Source organism: Mandrillus leucophaeus, unplaced genomic scaffold (genome assembly GCF_000951045.1).
Source record: "Mandrillus leucophaeus isolate KB7577 unplaced genomic scaffold, Mleu.le_1.0 Scaffold820, whole genome shotgun sequence".
Taxonomy (NCBI): domain Eukaryota; kingdom Metazoa; phylum Chordata; class Mammalia; order Primates; family Cercopithecidae; genus Mandrillus; species Mandrillus leucophaeus.
In genome coordinates this window covers 100,238-117,333 of record NW_012108920.1, presented here as the reverse complement: position 1 = coordinate 117,333, position 17,096 = coordinate 100,238, and the positions used below count along the sequence as shown (strand labels likewise).

At 48.9% G+C, this 17,096-nt stretch overlaps 1 protein-coding gene across 3 annotated transcripts in view; it reads right to left on the bottom strand.

Annotated features, from left to right (window-relative positions):
- SMARCB1 (SWI/SNF related, matrix associated, actin dependent regulator of chromatin, subfamily b, member 1) overlaps window positions 1–17,096 on the bottom strand; it is a 36,898-nt gene that overhangs the window by 12,633 nt on the left and 7,169 nt on the right. For 2 of the 3 annotated variants that reach the window (XM_011967962.1, XM_011967963.1), the window contains exons 3-5: window positions 16,015–16,152; window positions 13,673–13,800; window positions 3,272–3,438 (exon numbers count right to left, since the gene is read on the bottom strand). In XM_011967962.1, the coding sequence (XP_011823352.1) occupies window positions 3,272–3,438; window positions 13,673–13,800; window positions 16,015–16,152 (433 nt within the window). Of the gene's footprint in view, window positions 1–3,271; window positions 3,439–13,672; window positions 13,801–15,960; window positions 16,153–17,096 lie in introns of all 3 variants that reach the window. The other variant, XM_011967961.1, reaches the window with a different exon arrangement.

Below are 17,096 nucleotides of genomic sequence, written 5' to 3'. Positions count from 1 at the left end.
ATGTGGGAAGCTTCTGCGGTATTTTGGGCAGAAAAGAGATATGGGCTGAGTTGCCATGCTGAGACCTCCACTGGAAGGCAGGGAAGGAGGGAGGGAGCCATCTGGCAGTGGCCTTGGTGGGGTAATGAGGAGCGCTGGACTCCAGGTGGACTCACAGAGCCAAGGCAGGGCAAGGACTCCCAAGCAGGTGCATAGCAGGGCCAGGTCCCTGCCCACCTCCCCCAGCCCTGACTCACATCTTACCCCATGCACTCTCCTGACAGGGCCTGGACAGTGCCACTGGGTCTGATGGCTCAAATTTCAGCAGCACCATGTCCCCAGCTTCCTCCCCTACCCGCCAACCCCTGCTGGAACTGGGCAAAGCCGACCTGGGCCAGGTGCCCTAACAAGGGCAGCCAGGCCTGGGCTTTGGTCCCAGCATTGCCAAGAATATCTGTAAGAGGCCGCTCCAACCTAAGGCAGTCTTTCTGAGGAGACAGATGGTTCTCACGTGCCATGGCTCCAAAGATTCCTGTTTTCCTTCAGTCATGTTCCAGGATCAAGACAAAGAAGGATGTCCTTAGAGAAACACCCAGCTCTGGCCAGGCACGGTGGTTCATGTCTGTAATCCCAGCAGTTTGGGAGGCCAATGTGGAAGGGCTTCTTGAACCCAGGAGTTCGAGACCAGCTTGGGCAACCCAGTGAGACTCCATTTTCTACAGAAAATTTAAAAATTAGTCAGGCATGGTGGTACGTGCTTACAGTTCCAAGTACTCAGGAGGCCAAGATGGGAGGATAACTTGAGCCTAGGAGGTCAAGGCTGCAGTGAGTCATGAAAAAAAAGGACGGAAGAAAGAAACAAATACCCAGCTCTTCTGAGTCTGAGTTATAGATGGGAAACCCTGGGTGTGACCTTCTATTCCTCTTAAGACAGGTCACTGTTCCCAGGGTCACGGTGCCCAGGAGGCCTCTGGCCTGAAAAACACAGTCTGTCCCACATAACACAGGCTTCCCCGGGCCAGCTGTGTCCATCCTGTGACATCCGGTCTGACCCAAAGGGCAGAGCAGGAAATCTGGCTGAGGGCGGTCTCTCAACCTGCCAGCTACCACCATCCTCCAGGTGGGAACCACAGGTAAGTCAGAGGGTCACTGGGGAAGCCTCTTCTGGTGGGGCAGGGGACAGTCCCAGGAGGATTACAGCTGCTGGGCAACTTCCTGTATGGCTCCTCCTCAGGCCCCGTCAGGATAACAACAACGAAAATGGGCTCAATTCTGAGAAAAACTAAGGGAAGCTGCCAGTCAGGCTTCATGAGAACCCTGTGTGTGACCAATCCATCATCTGGAACCACACGGCTGGGTGGGTTAGCCCACATGGTCTCATCCTCAACATGTTTACAAGACAAAGAGCAGCACAGAGTGGAGCCCTCAGGGCTGTCCTCCAGAGCCAGCAGACCATACTCAGGACACAGGCCAGGTGCTTGCTGCCGCTCCCATCCTCACCCCACTTCCCTCCTAACATTGTCCCTTCTTTTCCTCCTAGCTGGCTATAATGTGAAACTGAAACAGGTTAAGGGAAACAAATTTGTATTCTTCTCAAAAAGGTATTAACAAGTAAAGAGACTGAATCAATAACCAAAAACCTCCTGACAAAGAAAAGCCTTAGGCCTGATGGCTTCATTGGTGAATTCTACCAAACATTGATTGACTGAGTCAGAGTCTCACTCTGTCGGCCAGGCTGGAGTGCAGTGGCACCATCTCGGCTCACTGCAACCTCTGCCTCCCGGGCTCAAGCAATTCTCTTGCCTCAGCCTCCCGAGTAGCTGGGATTACAGGCGTGTGCCACCACAACCGGCTAATTTTTGGATTTTTAGTAGAGACAGGGTTTCACCATGTTGGTCAGGCTGGTCTCTAACTCCTGACCAGAAGAGGCCGAGGTGATCCACCCGCCTCGGCCTCCCAAAGTGCTGGAATTACAGACGAGAGCCACCGCACCCAGTCATCTACCAAACATTTAAATAGGAGCTAATACCAATCCTTCTCAAACTATTCTTTAACTCATTGCCCTGATACTTAAATCAGACAAAACATACTACAAGAAAGAAAAACTACAGACCAACACCCTTTATGAATGTTGATGCAAAAATCCTCAAAAAAATATTGGCAAACCAGCCGGGCACGGTGGCTCACGCCTGTAATCCTTTGGGAGGCCGAGGCGGGCAGATCACTTGTGGTCAGAAGTTCGAGACCAGCCTGGTCAATATGGTGAGACCCTATCTCTACTAAAAATACAAAATTTAGCCAGGCATGGTGGCATGTGCCTGTAGTTCCAGCTCTTCCTCGAGAGGCTTAATTAAGCAGGAGAATTGCTTGAACCCAGGAGGTGGAAGTTGCGGTGAGCCAAGATCATGCCACTGCACTCCAGCCTGGGTAACAGAGCGAGACTATCTTAAAAAAAGAAAAGAAGAGAAAAACTAACAAGTGTCAGTGAGGATATGGAGAAATTGGAACCCTTGTGCATTGCTGGTAGGAATATAAAAGGGTGCAGCCACTGAGAAAGGCAGTGTAGCGGTTCCTCAAAAAACTAAACACCGTACGATCCAGGAATTCCATTTCTAGGTATACACCCAAAAGAAATGAAAGCTTTCATGTTTTTCTAAAATGGAAGCCAAAGGCACAGCATCAAATCAAACCAAACCACTGACCTTTTTAGAGTCATCACATGTGCCAGTTTCACCTACTTCTTATATCTTCCTATTTTCAAAGCTTCCCTCACCCTCAAGGCATAGTCTGGCAGTGGCGCCTCAGCACAGCAAGGACTATGCTATAGGCTCTGCAGGGTGCAGGCCTGCGTCCGATTGCCAGCCCCACCACTTCTCAGCTGGCCAAACTTCCACAGGTGATCTCAGCTCTCCATGTACCTACCTCTTCACCTGTAATATGGCCACTAAGGCAGCATCTTATTGGGTTACTAGGTCACCCTGAAGCGCTCAGCCTGGCCCAGTCAATCAGCTGCCTTCACCTTCTTTAGACCTCCCAGCTTTGCTCAGAGCCTGGCAGTGCCTCAGAGGCACCCGCTGAATGTGTCCAGAATGTAACACTTTACTATGAGAACTCAGCCTATGCCCTTCCTGGGGGATTGCAGGGAGCAAAGCCAGGTGCTATGACTTTCCAGATGACATGGAACCCAAAACGGGCTTCTGCTGAGGGAGGCCTTGTTGTACCCTCGGTGCTCTATGATGACACCCACCCTGAGGGCCAGGAAGGCTCCAGTGCTGGGTGAGAAGTCACCCACCTTGATGATAACGCGCTGGTCTGACTGGTCCTCCAGGATGCTGTCCGTGGGGTAGGACTCGATCTGCTGTCTGATGGCGGAGGCGATAGCTGGCACAAACGTCAGCGGGTTCAAATCCAGATCGTCACAGAGGATTTCTGAAAACATCTCAGGTGTCATCAACTTCTCTGAAATCAGGAGAGGGAAGGGATGCCAACAAATTGTACCATGCTTAGGCATGGACCGGCCTCCCTCACCCCTTCCTCTTCGAAGTCAAACATCTCAGGATGCAGAAGAGGAAAAGCAGGGCACTGAGGGTGGCCTTCCTGGAAACTGGGAGTGGAAGGAGGAAGCACATGACTAGCTGGCCCCCAGCCCTCATGCTGCACAGACCTCCTGCTCCATACCCTGGGGGTGGTCATGGCCATAAACACTCCCCCCATTCTGCTCATAGCTGGGTGGGCGCATGAGATTATCCTAACTAATGAGATGCTCCAGGCAAGGCCAGCAAAGGCACATCGAAGCTTGCGTGCCACCTCTCTACTCCCCTCTGTGCTGAACTGATGGCAGACGTGATGGCACAGAGGCTGGCCCAATACCAGACCTCATGTGAGCAAAACACACTGTGCCAAGCCATAGCAATTTCCAGGCCTGTGACTGCAGTAGCAGCAGCAGCACCTCAACAAGGTCACAAGTGTGGAGGTCCCTACAGATCCCGGATCGTGGAAAAGTAATTGTACCAGATGGGAGCTCACAGGGACCATCCGTGGCCAGCCAGACCTTAGCAACGTCCCCTCAGTCAACGTTCTCTCCCTGCTCCGCCCAGATCTTACTGACAAGACACCTTGCAGGGATAAGCTGAAAAAGCCAGGAAAAATTCCCTCAGAGCAGACAGCAGGATTCCATCAAGAAGCAGGTCTGCCATAACCCCACTATTTCCTCCCTGCCCTAAAGACACACTGGGGACTAGCATCCTAACAGCCCGCGGGGTAGCAACAGCAAGAACCTCAGGTGCACTGGGTAAACACCCAGTGAATACACTGCCCAGGGCATTTTAAAATTAAACTTTTTATTTTTAAGTAATTGCAGATGCAAGAAACAACACAGAGAAATTCCATGCACACTGTGCCCAGTTTCCTCCAAAAAAGTCAAGATATAGGACTGTATCTGTATCCAGTGATTCATCCAGGTTGTCATTTCCTTTCACTGCCAAGTGACGTTCTGTGGTATGAAGGGGCCACATTTTATTCACTCACTGAAGGCTGTCTAGGTCATTTCCAGTTTCCGGCTATTACAAATAAAGCTGCTATGAACATCCATGCGTAGGCTATTGTGTAAACATGTCTTCATTTCTCCAGGATAAATGCTCAGGTACACTGGTTGCGTGTTTAGTTTTTAACAGAAACTGCCAAACTGTTTTCCAGGGCAGTTTTCCAGCCACTTGACATTCCCACCAGCAGCTTATGAGTGACCCAGTTCTTCCACATCCTCACCAGCATCTGATGCTGTCACCACTTTTTATAGATGTGGAAAAATAGTGTAGTTTTAATTGGCATTTCCCTAAGGCTAAAAATGTGGAAAAGCTTTTCAAGGTATATTTGCCACCTGTATAACTTCTTTAATGAAGTTTCTCTTCATGTCTTTTGCCCTTTTTTTTTTTTTTTTTCTTTGAGATGGAGTTTCGCTCTTATTGCCCAGGCTGGAGTGCAGTGGTGTGATCTTGGCTCACAGCAACCTCAGCCTCCTGGGTTTGAGTGATTCTCCTGCCTCAGCCTCCCGAGTAGCTGGAATTACAGGTATGCACCACCACGCCGAGTTAATTTTGTATTTTTAGTAGAGATGAGGTTTCTCCATGTTGGTGAAACTGGTCTCGAACTCCTGACCTCAGGTGATCCGCCCGCCTCGGCCTCCCAAAGTGCTGGGATTATAAGCGTGAGCACCACCCATGGCCTTTTTTTTGTTGCTTTGTGGGGACAGAGTTTCACTCTTATTGCCCAGGCTGGAGTGCAGTGGCGCGATCTCGGCTCACAGTAACCTCCACCTACCAGGTTCAAGCAATTCTCCTGCCTCAGCCTCCCAAGTAGTTAGGATCACAGGCATGCGCCACCACGCCCGGCTAATTGTGTATTTTTAGTAGAGACAGTTTCTTCTCTATGTTGGTCAGGCTGGTCTCGAACTCATGACCTCAGGTGATCGGCCCGCCTTGGCCTCCCAAAGTGCTAGGATTACAGACATAAGCCACTGCGCCTAGCCTATTTGCCTATAATTGTCTAATTGCTCCAGCGCCATTTTGTTGAATGAGCTGTCTTTCCTCCATTGAATTACATTTGTATCTTTATAAAAATCAGGAGGGTACGTTTGTGTGGGTCTGTTCCATCACGGTATGTCACTCCACCAACACCACACAGTCTTGATTATCGCAGCTATATAGTAAGCCTTGAGATTGGGTAGAACGATTACTCCCACTTTACTCTTTTTCAAAATTGCTATAATCCCAGCACTTTGGGAGGCCGAGACGGGTGGATTGCCTGAGTTCAGAAGTTCGAGACCAGCCTGGCCAATATGGTGAAACCCTGTCTCTACTAAAAACACAAAAATTAGCCGGGTATGGTGGCAGGTGCCTGTAATCCCACCTATTCGGGAGGCTGAGGCAGGAGAATCGCTTGAAACTGGAAGGCGGATGTTACAGTGAGCTGAGATCACGCCACTGCACCTCAGCCTGGGCAAAAGAGCAAAACTCCGTCTCAAAAAAAAAAAAAAAAAAAAAAATTGCTTTATCTATTATCTATTTTAGTTTCTTTGCCTTTCCATATAAATCTTAGAACAATCTTGTCCATATCTACAAAAAAAAATCTTGCTGAGATTTTTCATAGAAATTGCATTAAATTTGTATATCAATTTGGGGAAAACTGACATCATCCAGAGTCTTTTAATCCATGAATATGATATGCCTACTTATTTAGGTCTTCTTTAATTACTTTTATCAGCGTTTTATAGTTTTTGGTATGTAAGTCCTGTACATGTTTTATTAGATTAATACCGAAGTATTCCTTTTTTTATTGAGTGATGATACATGGTAATGTATTTTTAATTTGTGTCTAGGTACTCATTAATAGTATATAGAAATAAAATGGATTTCTGTATGTTTACCTTGTATCCCTTGCATCTTGTGACCTTGAGGAACTCAGTTACTAGTTCTCCAAGTTTTCTGTAGAGCCGTTGGGATTTTCCACAAGGACAATCGTGTCATCTGCAAATAGGATTTTATTTCTTCCTTTCCCATCTACATGTCTTTTATTTCCTTTTCTCGGCTTATTGGATTAGCTAGAACTTCCACTATGTTGAATAAGAATAGTGACAGCAGACATATTTCGCTTGTTCCTGATCTCTGGCAGAAAGCATGCAACCTTTCACTATTAAATGTTAGCGACAGAAGGCCGGGCGCAGTGGCTCACCCCTGTAATCCCAGCACTTTGGGAGGCCGAGGCGGGTGGATCACGTGGTCAGGAGATCGAGACCATCCTGGCTAACACGGTGAAACCCCATCTCTACTAAAAATACAAAACGTTAGCCGGGCGAGGTGGCGGGCACCTGTAGTCCCAGCTACTAGGGAGGCTGAGGCAGGAGAATGGCGTGAACCCGGGAGGCGGAGCTTGCAGCGAGATCATGCCACTACACTCCAGCCTGGGTGACAGAGCGATACTCTGTCTCAAAAAAAAAAAAAAAAAAAAATATTAGCGACAGGACTTTTTGTACTAAATAGATGCTTTTATTAAATGGAGGAAGTTTCCTGCTATTACTTTTCTGAGCATTTTTATCATCAGGTGTTGAGTTCTACAAAATGCTTTTTTTGTATCAACTGATCTGATCCTGTGATTTTTCTTCATTAGTGTGTCAATACGGTGGATTACATTGATTGAGCTTCAAGTATTGACCCAGCCTTCCATCCTTGCAATAAATCCCACTTGGTCACAGTATATGATTATTTCTATATATTGCTGAATCCTATTTCCCAACATTTTGATAAGGAATTTGCATCTATAGTCATAAAGGATATTGGTTTGTATTTTTCTTTTTTTGGTACTGTCTTTAGGTTTGAGGAAGTATGCTCTCCTCTTCCATTTTCTGGAAGAGATTGTGTAGAATTTGTGTTAATTCATTTTTCAACATTTGATAGATAGAATTCTCCAGTGAAATCATATGGGCCCAGAGATTTTTTTGGAGGGATAATTTTTTTCCGTTTTAAAAATAATGTTTTATATTTTAAAATTTAATTAGAGATGGGATCCTGCTAGCCCAGGCTGGTCTTGAACTCCTGGCCTCAAGGAATCCTCCCACCTCAGCCTCCCAAAGAGCTGGGATTACAGGTAAGAGCCACTGTGCCTGGCCATTTTTGGGGGTTTTAAAATTACAAATTCTGTTTTCTTAATAGTAACAGGGCAACTCAAATTATCTATTTGATATTGGATGAGTTGCGCTAATTTGTGTTTTGCAAGGAATTCATCCATTTTGTGTAAGTTGTCAAACTTATAGAATTGTTTGCAGTATTGATATCTGCAGGGTCTGTGGTGACATCCCATTTCATTCCTGATATTGGTAAGTTACGTTCTTTTTGTCAGCCTTGCTAGAGGCAAAGATTAATAAAACATCAGTTTTATTAATCTTTCAAAGACCCAGCTAGGTGTCATTAATTTTCTCTATTGTTTGATTTCTGTTTTCAATGTCATTGATTTCTGCTCTTCAAATGTCCTTCCTTCTGCTTAGTTTGGTTTTGTTTCTCTTTCTCTTGGTTCTTGAAATGACAGCTTAGATTATCAATTTGAGGAAAGCTTTTCCTGTCTTCTAATGTACGCACTGGTGCTACAGATAATCTGCATTGTTGTATTTAGCTTTATCTCACAAATTTTGATATGCTGCATTTTCATTTAGGTCCGTGTATTTTTTTTTTTTTTTTTTTTTGAGACAGAGTCTTGCTCATCGCCCAGGCTGGAGTGCAGTGGCGTGATCTCTGCTCACTGCAACCTCCACCTCCCAGGTTCAAGTGATTCTCCTGCCTCAGCCTCCCGAGTAGCTGGGATTCCAGGCATGCACCACCACGCCCAGCTAATTGTTTTTGTATTTTTAGTAGAGACGGGGTTTCACCATGTTGGCCAGGCTGGCCTCCAACTCCTGACCTCGTGATGCGCCTGCCTCAGCCTCCAAAGTGCTGGGAATACAGGCGTCAGCTGCTGCACCCAGCACTTAGTTCTCTTTCATCTAAGAATGTGTTGACTAAGAATGTCCAATATCGCTCATTCCTGAACAATATTGTCACTGGGTACAGGATTCTAGATTAATAGTTCTTTTCTTTCAGTACTTGAAAAATATCATGCCACTTCCTCTAGCCTCCAGTTTCACGAGAAATCTACCATCATTTGGCTGGGCACAGTGGCTCATGCCTGTAATCCCAGCACTTTGGGAACCCGAGGTGGGCGGATCACGAGGTCAGGAGATCAAGACCATCTGGCTAACAAGGTGAAACCCCGTCTCTACTAAAAAATACAAAAAAATCAGCCAGGCGTGGTGGCAGGCGCCTGTAGTCCCAGCTACTCGAAAGGCTGAGGCAGGAGAATGGCGTGAACCCGGAAGGCGGAGCTTGCAGTGAGCCAAGATAGTGCCACTGCACTCCAGCCTGGGCAACACAGTGAGACTTTGTCTCAAAAAAAAAAAAAAAAAAAAAGAAATCTACCATTATTCTTACGGTCTTTTCCCTACAGGTAAGTTGTCCTTTTCTCTGATTGCTCTCAAGATTTTTTTCTTTGTGTTGAGTTTCCAGAAATTTAATTATGATGTGTCTTTGCATGGATTGCTTTGGGTTAATCATAATGGGCTTCACTTGGCTTCTTGAATCTATCATTTGATTTTTTTTTAAGCTTAAAAAAAAATGTTTTTGAGTCAGGGTCTCACTCCGTTGCCCAGGCTGGTGTGCACTGGCTCAATCACGGCTCACTGAAGCCACAACCTCCCAGGCTCAAGCGATCCTCCCACCTCAGCCTCCCAAGTAGCTGAGATCACAGGCATGTGCCACCACATCTGGGGAATTTTTGTAGAAATGGGGTTTCAACATGTCACCCAGGCTGGTCTTGAACTCCCGGGCAAAGTGATCTGCCCGCCTCAGTCTCAGGTGTGAACAACTGTGCTCAGCCTCATTTAATTTTTTAGAGTCCAAAACAAGCATGTGGATATAAATGTCTAAAAACTTGCCTTCTAGGCCGGGCGCGGTGGCTCACGCCTGTAATCCCAGCACTTTGGGAGGCCGAGGCGGGTGGATCATGAGGTCAGGAGATCAAGACCACAGTGAAACCCCGTCTCTACTAAAAATACAAAAAAATTAGCTGGGCGTGGTGGCGGGCGCCTGTAGTCCCAGCTACTTGGGAGGCTGAGGCAGGAGAGTGGCGTGAACCCGGGAGGTGGAGCTTGCAGTGAGCCGAGATCGCGCCACTGAACTCCAGCCTGGGCAACAGAGCGAGACTCCGTCTCAAAAAAAAAACCAAAAACAAACAAACAAAAAAAACAAAAAAACTTGCCTTCTATAGCCAAGTGTAGACACTCAGGACCCTAATCACTCCTTTGCCTGTGTGCCAAGACAGATTCCAAACCTCTTCCTGAGGTGATTCCCTTGTTCCCCTTCTGGGTGAAGATGGCATCTATGTCTGCATGTGTTCTGGTTAGGCAGCTCATCTTTTCTGGAGGATTTTAATGCTTCCCTTCTTCAGCAGACTCTTAAGGCAGGTGACACCATACTTCACCAGTGGTTCAGAGAAGCCCTACTTCAAGTCCTTTTCAGAGAAGATAACCTCAAATGCATCACAACACCTACCAGAAACCTGAGAAAAACCCTGATTTCTTTTTCTTTTTTTTTTTTTTTGAGACAGAGTCTCACTCTGTGGCCCGGGCTGAAGTGCAACGCCATGATCTCAGCTAACTGCAACCTCTGCCTCCCGGGTTCTAGCGATTCCTGTGCCTCAGCCTCCCAACTTGCTGGGACCACACGCATGCACCACCACACCCGAATAATTTTTATATTTTTAGTAGAGATGGGGTTTCGCCATCATGGCCAGGCTGGTCTCAAACTCCTGGCCTCAAGTGATCCTCCCACCTCACCCTCCCAAAGTGCTGGGATTACAGGTGTGAGCCACCACGCCTGGCCAATCCTGATTCTGAAGGTGGCCTGAAGAACATACACTTCATTCATGCTACTCCAGTAATGCTACTTTACATATTTAATCCCTCTGTGATAAAGACTCTCATGCCCACCTTTAAGATGATTTGAAATTTCAAAGCAAATCAGTAAAATTTTGGCACGGCCTTCTAACCACCAGTTAAGAATCACAGCTCTTACAAACGCCAAATACCACCCAGAGCTGAGGAAGAGTTCACAGAACAACACTATTTTGGTTCTCCACCAGTTAAGACTGTGTTCTAAATTACTTTCAGTGGACATCATATTTTACATGAGGACTCTTAGGAGGAACAGCCCAGTGAAACTCACTGTGGAGTTCATGGATGATCCTGGTCTTCCTTACTATACCGTGCCCTCTTCCTGAGGGCTGCAGGAAACCTCAGATTCCAGGACCACGTGTGATTCTACTTCTTCAGAGCCACAGGCTGCTGCTAACATTGACCACACTGAGTGTGCAAACGATCCTCACGTCTCACTCTGCCTGGTTCTAAAAAGGCCCAGAGCCACGCCCAATTCCCAGCAATGTTCACCAAACAAAATCTGAGTGCAAGCTCCCTCTTCAACTTGAACATTTCTTCTTTATCCAGTTTTTCCTAACCACTCCATTTGCATTTGCTTTAATCATTTGGGCCCAGTGTACTTATGGTAAGCTTCCTTACATGCTTTTTGGAACAGGATGGGGGTATAAACAAACCGGAACTTTCTATGTGTTGCCCAAAGAAACGTAATGAGACAGAGCATGGACTGATCCAATGTGAACAACTAAATTCCTATGCTGGGCTAGATGATATGTTAAGAGAAACAGCAGCCGGGCACAGTGGCTCACACCTGTAATCCCAGCACTTTGGGAGGCTGAGGTGGGCGGATCACCTGAGGTCAGGAGTTCAAGACCACTTTGACCAACATGGTGAAACCCCGTCTCTACTAAAAATACAAAATTAGCCAGGCATGGTGGCACATGCCTGTAATCCCAGCTACTCGGGAGGCTGAGGCAGGAGAATCACTTGAACCTGGGAGGTGGAGGTTGTGGTGAGCTGAGATCGTGCCACTGCACTCCAGCCTGGGCAATAAGAGCGAAACTCCATCTCAAAAGAAAACGGCAATGAAAAACAAGACTCCTGACCTTAAAGGGTTGAAATGGAGAGGGAGAGACAAGAATTAACAAATAACTCTGATGTGGGCCAGCAGAGAGAAGCAGGCAGCTTGGCAGAGATAACAGGCATTGTGCAGCGCTGGTGGCCTGGTGCCCATGGGCTGTCCTGTCCCTGTTCTGGGGCATGACCAGTGAACTGTACCTGTCCCCATCTACACTCAATACAACCTCCTGGAGTCTCTTGCCAGTGTCCCCCCTCACCCATGTCTCCTCTCCCTGGTGTCCCCGCTCACCAGCTAACCTGTGGGACCTAGGCGACAGGCACCCGGCACGTGGCTCTCAGGCATTCTTCTCAGGGCTGAGCAGAAGCCTTTGGACTCAGGCCTGGCACTAGTGTGAGCAAGTGGTAGTCCTAGCACTCAGGCCTAGCATGCCGAGTGCCTGGGGATGACCAAAAGAAGCAGCCTAATCCTTCCAGAAAGCTCAAGGCAGCCACAACCACTCATACTCTCCTCCCTTAGGAAATCCCTTCCGAGAGAAAAATGTTGCAACTATGTTATCTGCCGTGCAGACGTCTACAGCAGAGGGTGTTTTAGCAAACAAAGGTACCTCGACCCAGTAGAAAATGCTGCACTGTTTGAAGATTAAAGAAATCAGAAAGAGGCTGGGTACAGTGGCTGACGCCTGTAATCCCAGCAGTGTGGGAGGCCATGGCAGGCGGATCACCTCAGGTCAGTTCAAGACCAGCCTGGCTAACATGGTGAAACGCCATCTCTACTAAAAATACAAAAATTAGCCAGGCATGGTGGCGGGTGCCTGTAGTTCCAGCTACTCAGGAGGCTGAGGCAGGAGAATCGCTTGAACTTAGGAGGTGGAGGTTGCAGTGAGCTGAGATCGCGCCACTGCACTCCAGCCTGGGCGACAGAGTGAGACTCCATTTCCCCCCACACACAAAAAAGAAACCAGAAAGATACTTAGGACAAGTGAAGAAAAATAAAACAAGACTTGTTCTATAGTGACAACTGTGTTAAATATGTTTGCATGTGGAATTGACAGAGAGAAAAGGTAAAACTGAAAACATTATTCGGGTGGTGAGATTCTGATGATTTTAAACATTCATCCATTTAAAAATAACGCTCGGCACAGTGGAACATGCCTGTATTCCTAGCTATTTGGCAGGCTGTGGCAGGAGGATTGCTTGAGCCCAGCAGCTCAAGATTACAGCGAGATATGAGAGTATCACTGCACTCCAGCCTGGGCAACAGAGTGAGACTCTGTCTCTTAAAAAAAAACAAAATAAAATAGGTAAAATAAAATAAAGATGATATTCACTGCATTTTGTCTGAATATAAAGAGTATGTTCATTATAAAAATTCAGCAGGATACAGACACTAAGTTAAAAAACAAAAAACAAAAAAACCTGGTATTCAACAAGATCTAAAAAAACAGTAATAATAAAATAAAATAACAAAAATACATTCTAACAGACTTAGAAAAAAATAGAAAAATAAATGCATGCATGATCCTCCCTCCCAGATGGGATAAGCAGTCTAGACACTTGGGATGCATACCCTTCTAACCTTTCTGTCTACATCTGCACAAAGACTGAGTTCTGTTCAGGCTTTGGAAGCCCAGGAAGAGCCAGAAGAGATGGCACCTGACCCAGGACTTACAGAGTGAGGATATCTAAAGAGATGACCAGTTAGGGGAGGAGAGAGGCACGGGGCACACATGCAGCCTCACACAGCAGAAACAGGGTGGTGGACAGGACCCAAGGCAGGTGTGTGCAGGGCTCGGGGGCTGAACTAGGTCTAAGTGGCATTGTCATCATCATCCATGCTATGCACACCAGCCACCTCCCATGCCAGGCCCCTTGGGCCCCCCAACCTCAATATGGGGAAAGGAGTCCGAAGTTCACATGCCCAACCCACAGTGAACAGCAACAGAACCAGGGCTGAACCCAGAGCCCACACCCTCCAACTATGCCCCGATGTCCCGCATGTCAGGTCCAGAATCTGCCTGACAGGCAGCTGGTAGGAAAGGGGACTGTTCCCACGTAACACACAGGGGCTGGGGCCAGGCCCAGCCAAGCCCGACTGCCTCGTACCATTCATGTTCCAGGTGAAGGCATCTCGCAGTTTCTGCCCATCGATCTCCATGTCCAGCCGGATGGGGACCAGCACCTCGGGCTGAGATGCGTTCTCGTGGATCACAGCTGGGTCGTGGTCATCAAAGCTGAAAGTGAAATGGAAGCAACAGTCAGTGAGGGTGCCAGGGCCCTAGGCATGCAAATTTTCAGCCTCCCTCTCTGCACAGCAGGCCTCTGCAAACCCATCTACGGAACATGGTCACTTATCAGCTAACAGCTGAGGCAGCAGGGGTCCCAGGGCCATGGTCTAATGGGGACAGGTGGGTCCATAAATGACAAGCACCAGTCTGTCTGCAATAGGATCGACCCGGGCAGTGCTGGAACAAAACCCAGATGTCCTGTGAAGGGATATTTAAGCCTGAAATTTGGCAGGACTTTCACAGAAGGCTGTAGGCAAGCAGAATAGCATTTCTAGAAGAGGATATATTCCAGTAAGGCCAAAGCAGGTGAATGGAGGAACTGCTGAGGACGCACAAACAGACCACAGAGCACAGATTCCATGGGGGGCAGTGGTCAGGGATGCTGCAAAGCTAGCGGGTGTCGAAGCACCCACAGTTCTCCTCTCAGGCTACGCAAACTGGCCACTGCCCTGAGGGAGTCCCAGGAGGATTCCAAGCAATGGAGTTGAGTATTTTGGGAAGATAAAGAGGGAAGAGTTGGGCAGGCAGGTTGGTGAGATGGAGCTGGAGGACAGAGGACACCTAAGGGCATCTGGGAGCATGGAGAGGGCTGAAAAGGGCCCCAGCGATCTTGGGAGGCAGATGGAAGAGAGAGAGAAACGAGCTGAGTGCCAGGCATGAATGCACTGGGAAACAGACAGGGAAAGGGGTAGGGGTGCTGGAGGAAAGGGGTGGCCACTCTAAGGGAGAAGGGGACAGTCAACTAGGGATGGGAAGAAGAGATGGAGGGAAGGAAGAGAGAAGGAAAAGGAGGAGGGGGAAGGATGGGAAGGAGAAATGATGGAAGGAAAGAAAGAAGAAAGGAAAGAGGGGAGGAAGGAGAACGGGCTAAACCTTAGCAGAGGCAACTGCTGGACAGAAGCTCTGGGAGGTCTGACAGCAGTGAGGGCGATCTCAGGTCTGAGGCAGAGTGAGTGGGGCAGAGTGTGGCAGTGGCAGCACCAGGCCAGGTTGGGCCTGGCACCCCAGTGAGAACTCCTCCTTCTGCTCCGAGGGTGATGGGGAGCCTGGAGGATTTTGCGTGGAGAGGTGACACGATATGCCTGGAGCAAAGGACACACCAGCTGCAGAGCTGAGAAGGCAACAGGGAGGGGAGGCAGGGGCTGCTAGAGACCCCAGGGAGAGCGGTGGGGGGCTGGCCAAGGCAGTCCCGGGTGGGACCCTGGAGAGACTGGACTTGCTATGTGAGGAAAAGCCAGGCCTTGGGAAAGAAAGCTACAGCCTGAGCAAGGAGACGGCTGGATCTCCATGCGCCGATGGAGAAGTCTTCAGGCAGCATGAGGCTGAGGGGGTGAGGGCAGCTGAGGAAGTCTGGACCACAGAGGTAAAAAACAGACCCCAAAGACATCTACAGCCTAATCCCCAAAACCTATGACTGTCACCTCATATGGCCAAAAAAGGAGACACTGCAGATGCGATTAAGTGAAAGATCCTGAGAGGTTAACCAGAAGGACCCTAAATTACATCACCAAGTGTCCTTCTAAGAGAGAGACAGGGAGATTTCACGCAGAGAAGGCCACATGACCACAGAGGCCGAGATTGAAGTGAGGCAGCCACAAGCCCAGGAATGTGGCAGCCCCCAAAGCTGGAGGCAGCAAGGACCGAATCGCCCCGAGGGCCTCTGGAGGGAGCACGGCCCTGTCTACACGTGCATCTGGTCTAGTGAAACCAAATCTGGGCTCCTGGGCCCCCGAACTGTGAGGGAAGAACTGTGCACTGCTCGCAGCCACCCGTTTGTGGTGGTTTATTCCAGCAGCCTCTGGGAAGTGGTGGCGCAGTGGGAGTCACGTGGATGGCATGTGAACCGTCAGACTGGCTATGACCCACTCGTGTGAAACTGAGGGCAGAGAAAGGGCACAAGGACCGCGCCCCAAGTAACTCTACTTGAGGGGCCAGAGAGGTGAGGAGGACACGGCAAGGTGACAGCAGACAGAGCCAAAGAGGCTACAGACAATGTCCTGGAGGTCAGGGAAACACAGCGGTTCAAAGAGGAGGAGGTACTGTAGCATTGTGGGGAGCACAAGGTCAAAGCAGTGTTTTTCTGGGGAGGAGGGGACTGAAATGTGCTGGAGAACTAAGGGAGAATCAGCACGGAGGGTGAGCGCAGCGACACATCCGCACCAAAGGGGGAAGGTTCTCTTCTTGTCCCGGCCCATGCGGTTCCTGTTGATGGTCGTGGAGCATGGCACGGCATCCAGGTGGTGGGAGCTGTTGGGCAGGGTGGGTACCCACTGGCTGTTCCTCTTGGCCTTCTGTTCCCTGGGGAGATATAAGAAAAGTCCCCCCAGTCAGTCTAGGAGCCTGATCCTGCCCACCAGGAATCAACTCATGCTCACGGGATGCCCACTGTACCTCTGTCAGGCTCGAGGCTCCCGTGCGAGTTGTCTGTGCACCTGATTTTGCAGAAGCCTGCTCCCCAGGCTGTCATCAGATTCTAGAGGCACCTGGGCAAGGGCAAGGGTATGGAGGGGCACCAGACACAGCCCAGCACGCAGGTCAGTTGCTAACCCACGGCCATGGTGTACTGCACTATGAGCCAGACATGGCTCCACAGAAGCACTTCCTGGAGATGCGGGAAGTGGTACAAGGGGGAGGCTTGTACAAGGGGTGGACAATAGAGCAGAGCCTTAGACACCAAGTCAGGGTTCACTGTGGGGAGGGGCACAGGCAGCAGCAGGGAGGAGAGGCTGAGGGGCAGTCCAGGGAGGGGGCCCCCAGGGAGGGGACTGATCACAGGTCTCACATGCTCCGTGAGAAGATGACTTTACTCAGCAGATGGCTGGGAGTCCCCAGGGTTTTGAAGGAAGAGACGTGATCAGACTGTCATTTTAGACATACTAGCCATCCTGAGATGGACTAGGCAAGGCCTCTGGCCTCCGAGCTTCCAGAGCAGTAGAAGTCAGAAGATGGGTTGATAAATACTTTCCAGAGGTGACATCCAAAGTAATTTAAATAACCCATGTCCCATGAAGAGTTTGATCTTCTCTCCCAAATTCCAGGTTACTTTTACCAAAAGCGCCAGGCGCAGCAGCTCATGCCTGTAACTCTGGCACTTTGGGAGGTCAAGGTGGGCAGACCACCTGAGGTCAAGAGTTCGAAACCAGGCCAGGCGCGGTGGCTCATGCCTGTAATCCCAGCACTTTGGGAGGCCAAGGCGGGTGGATCACCTGAGGTCAGGAGATCGAGACCAGCCTGGCCAACAT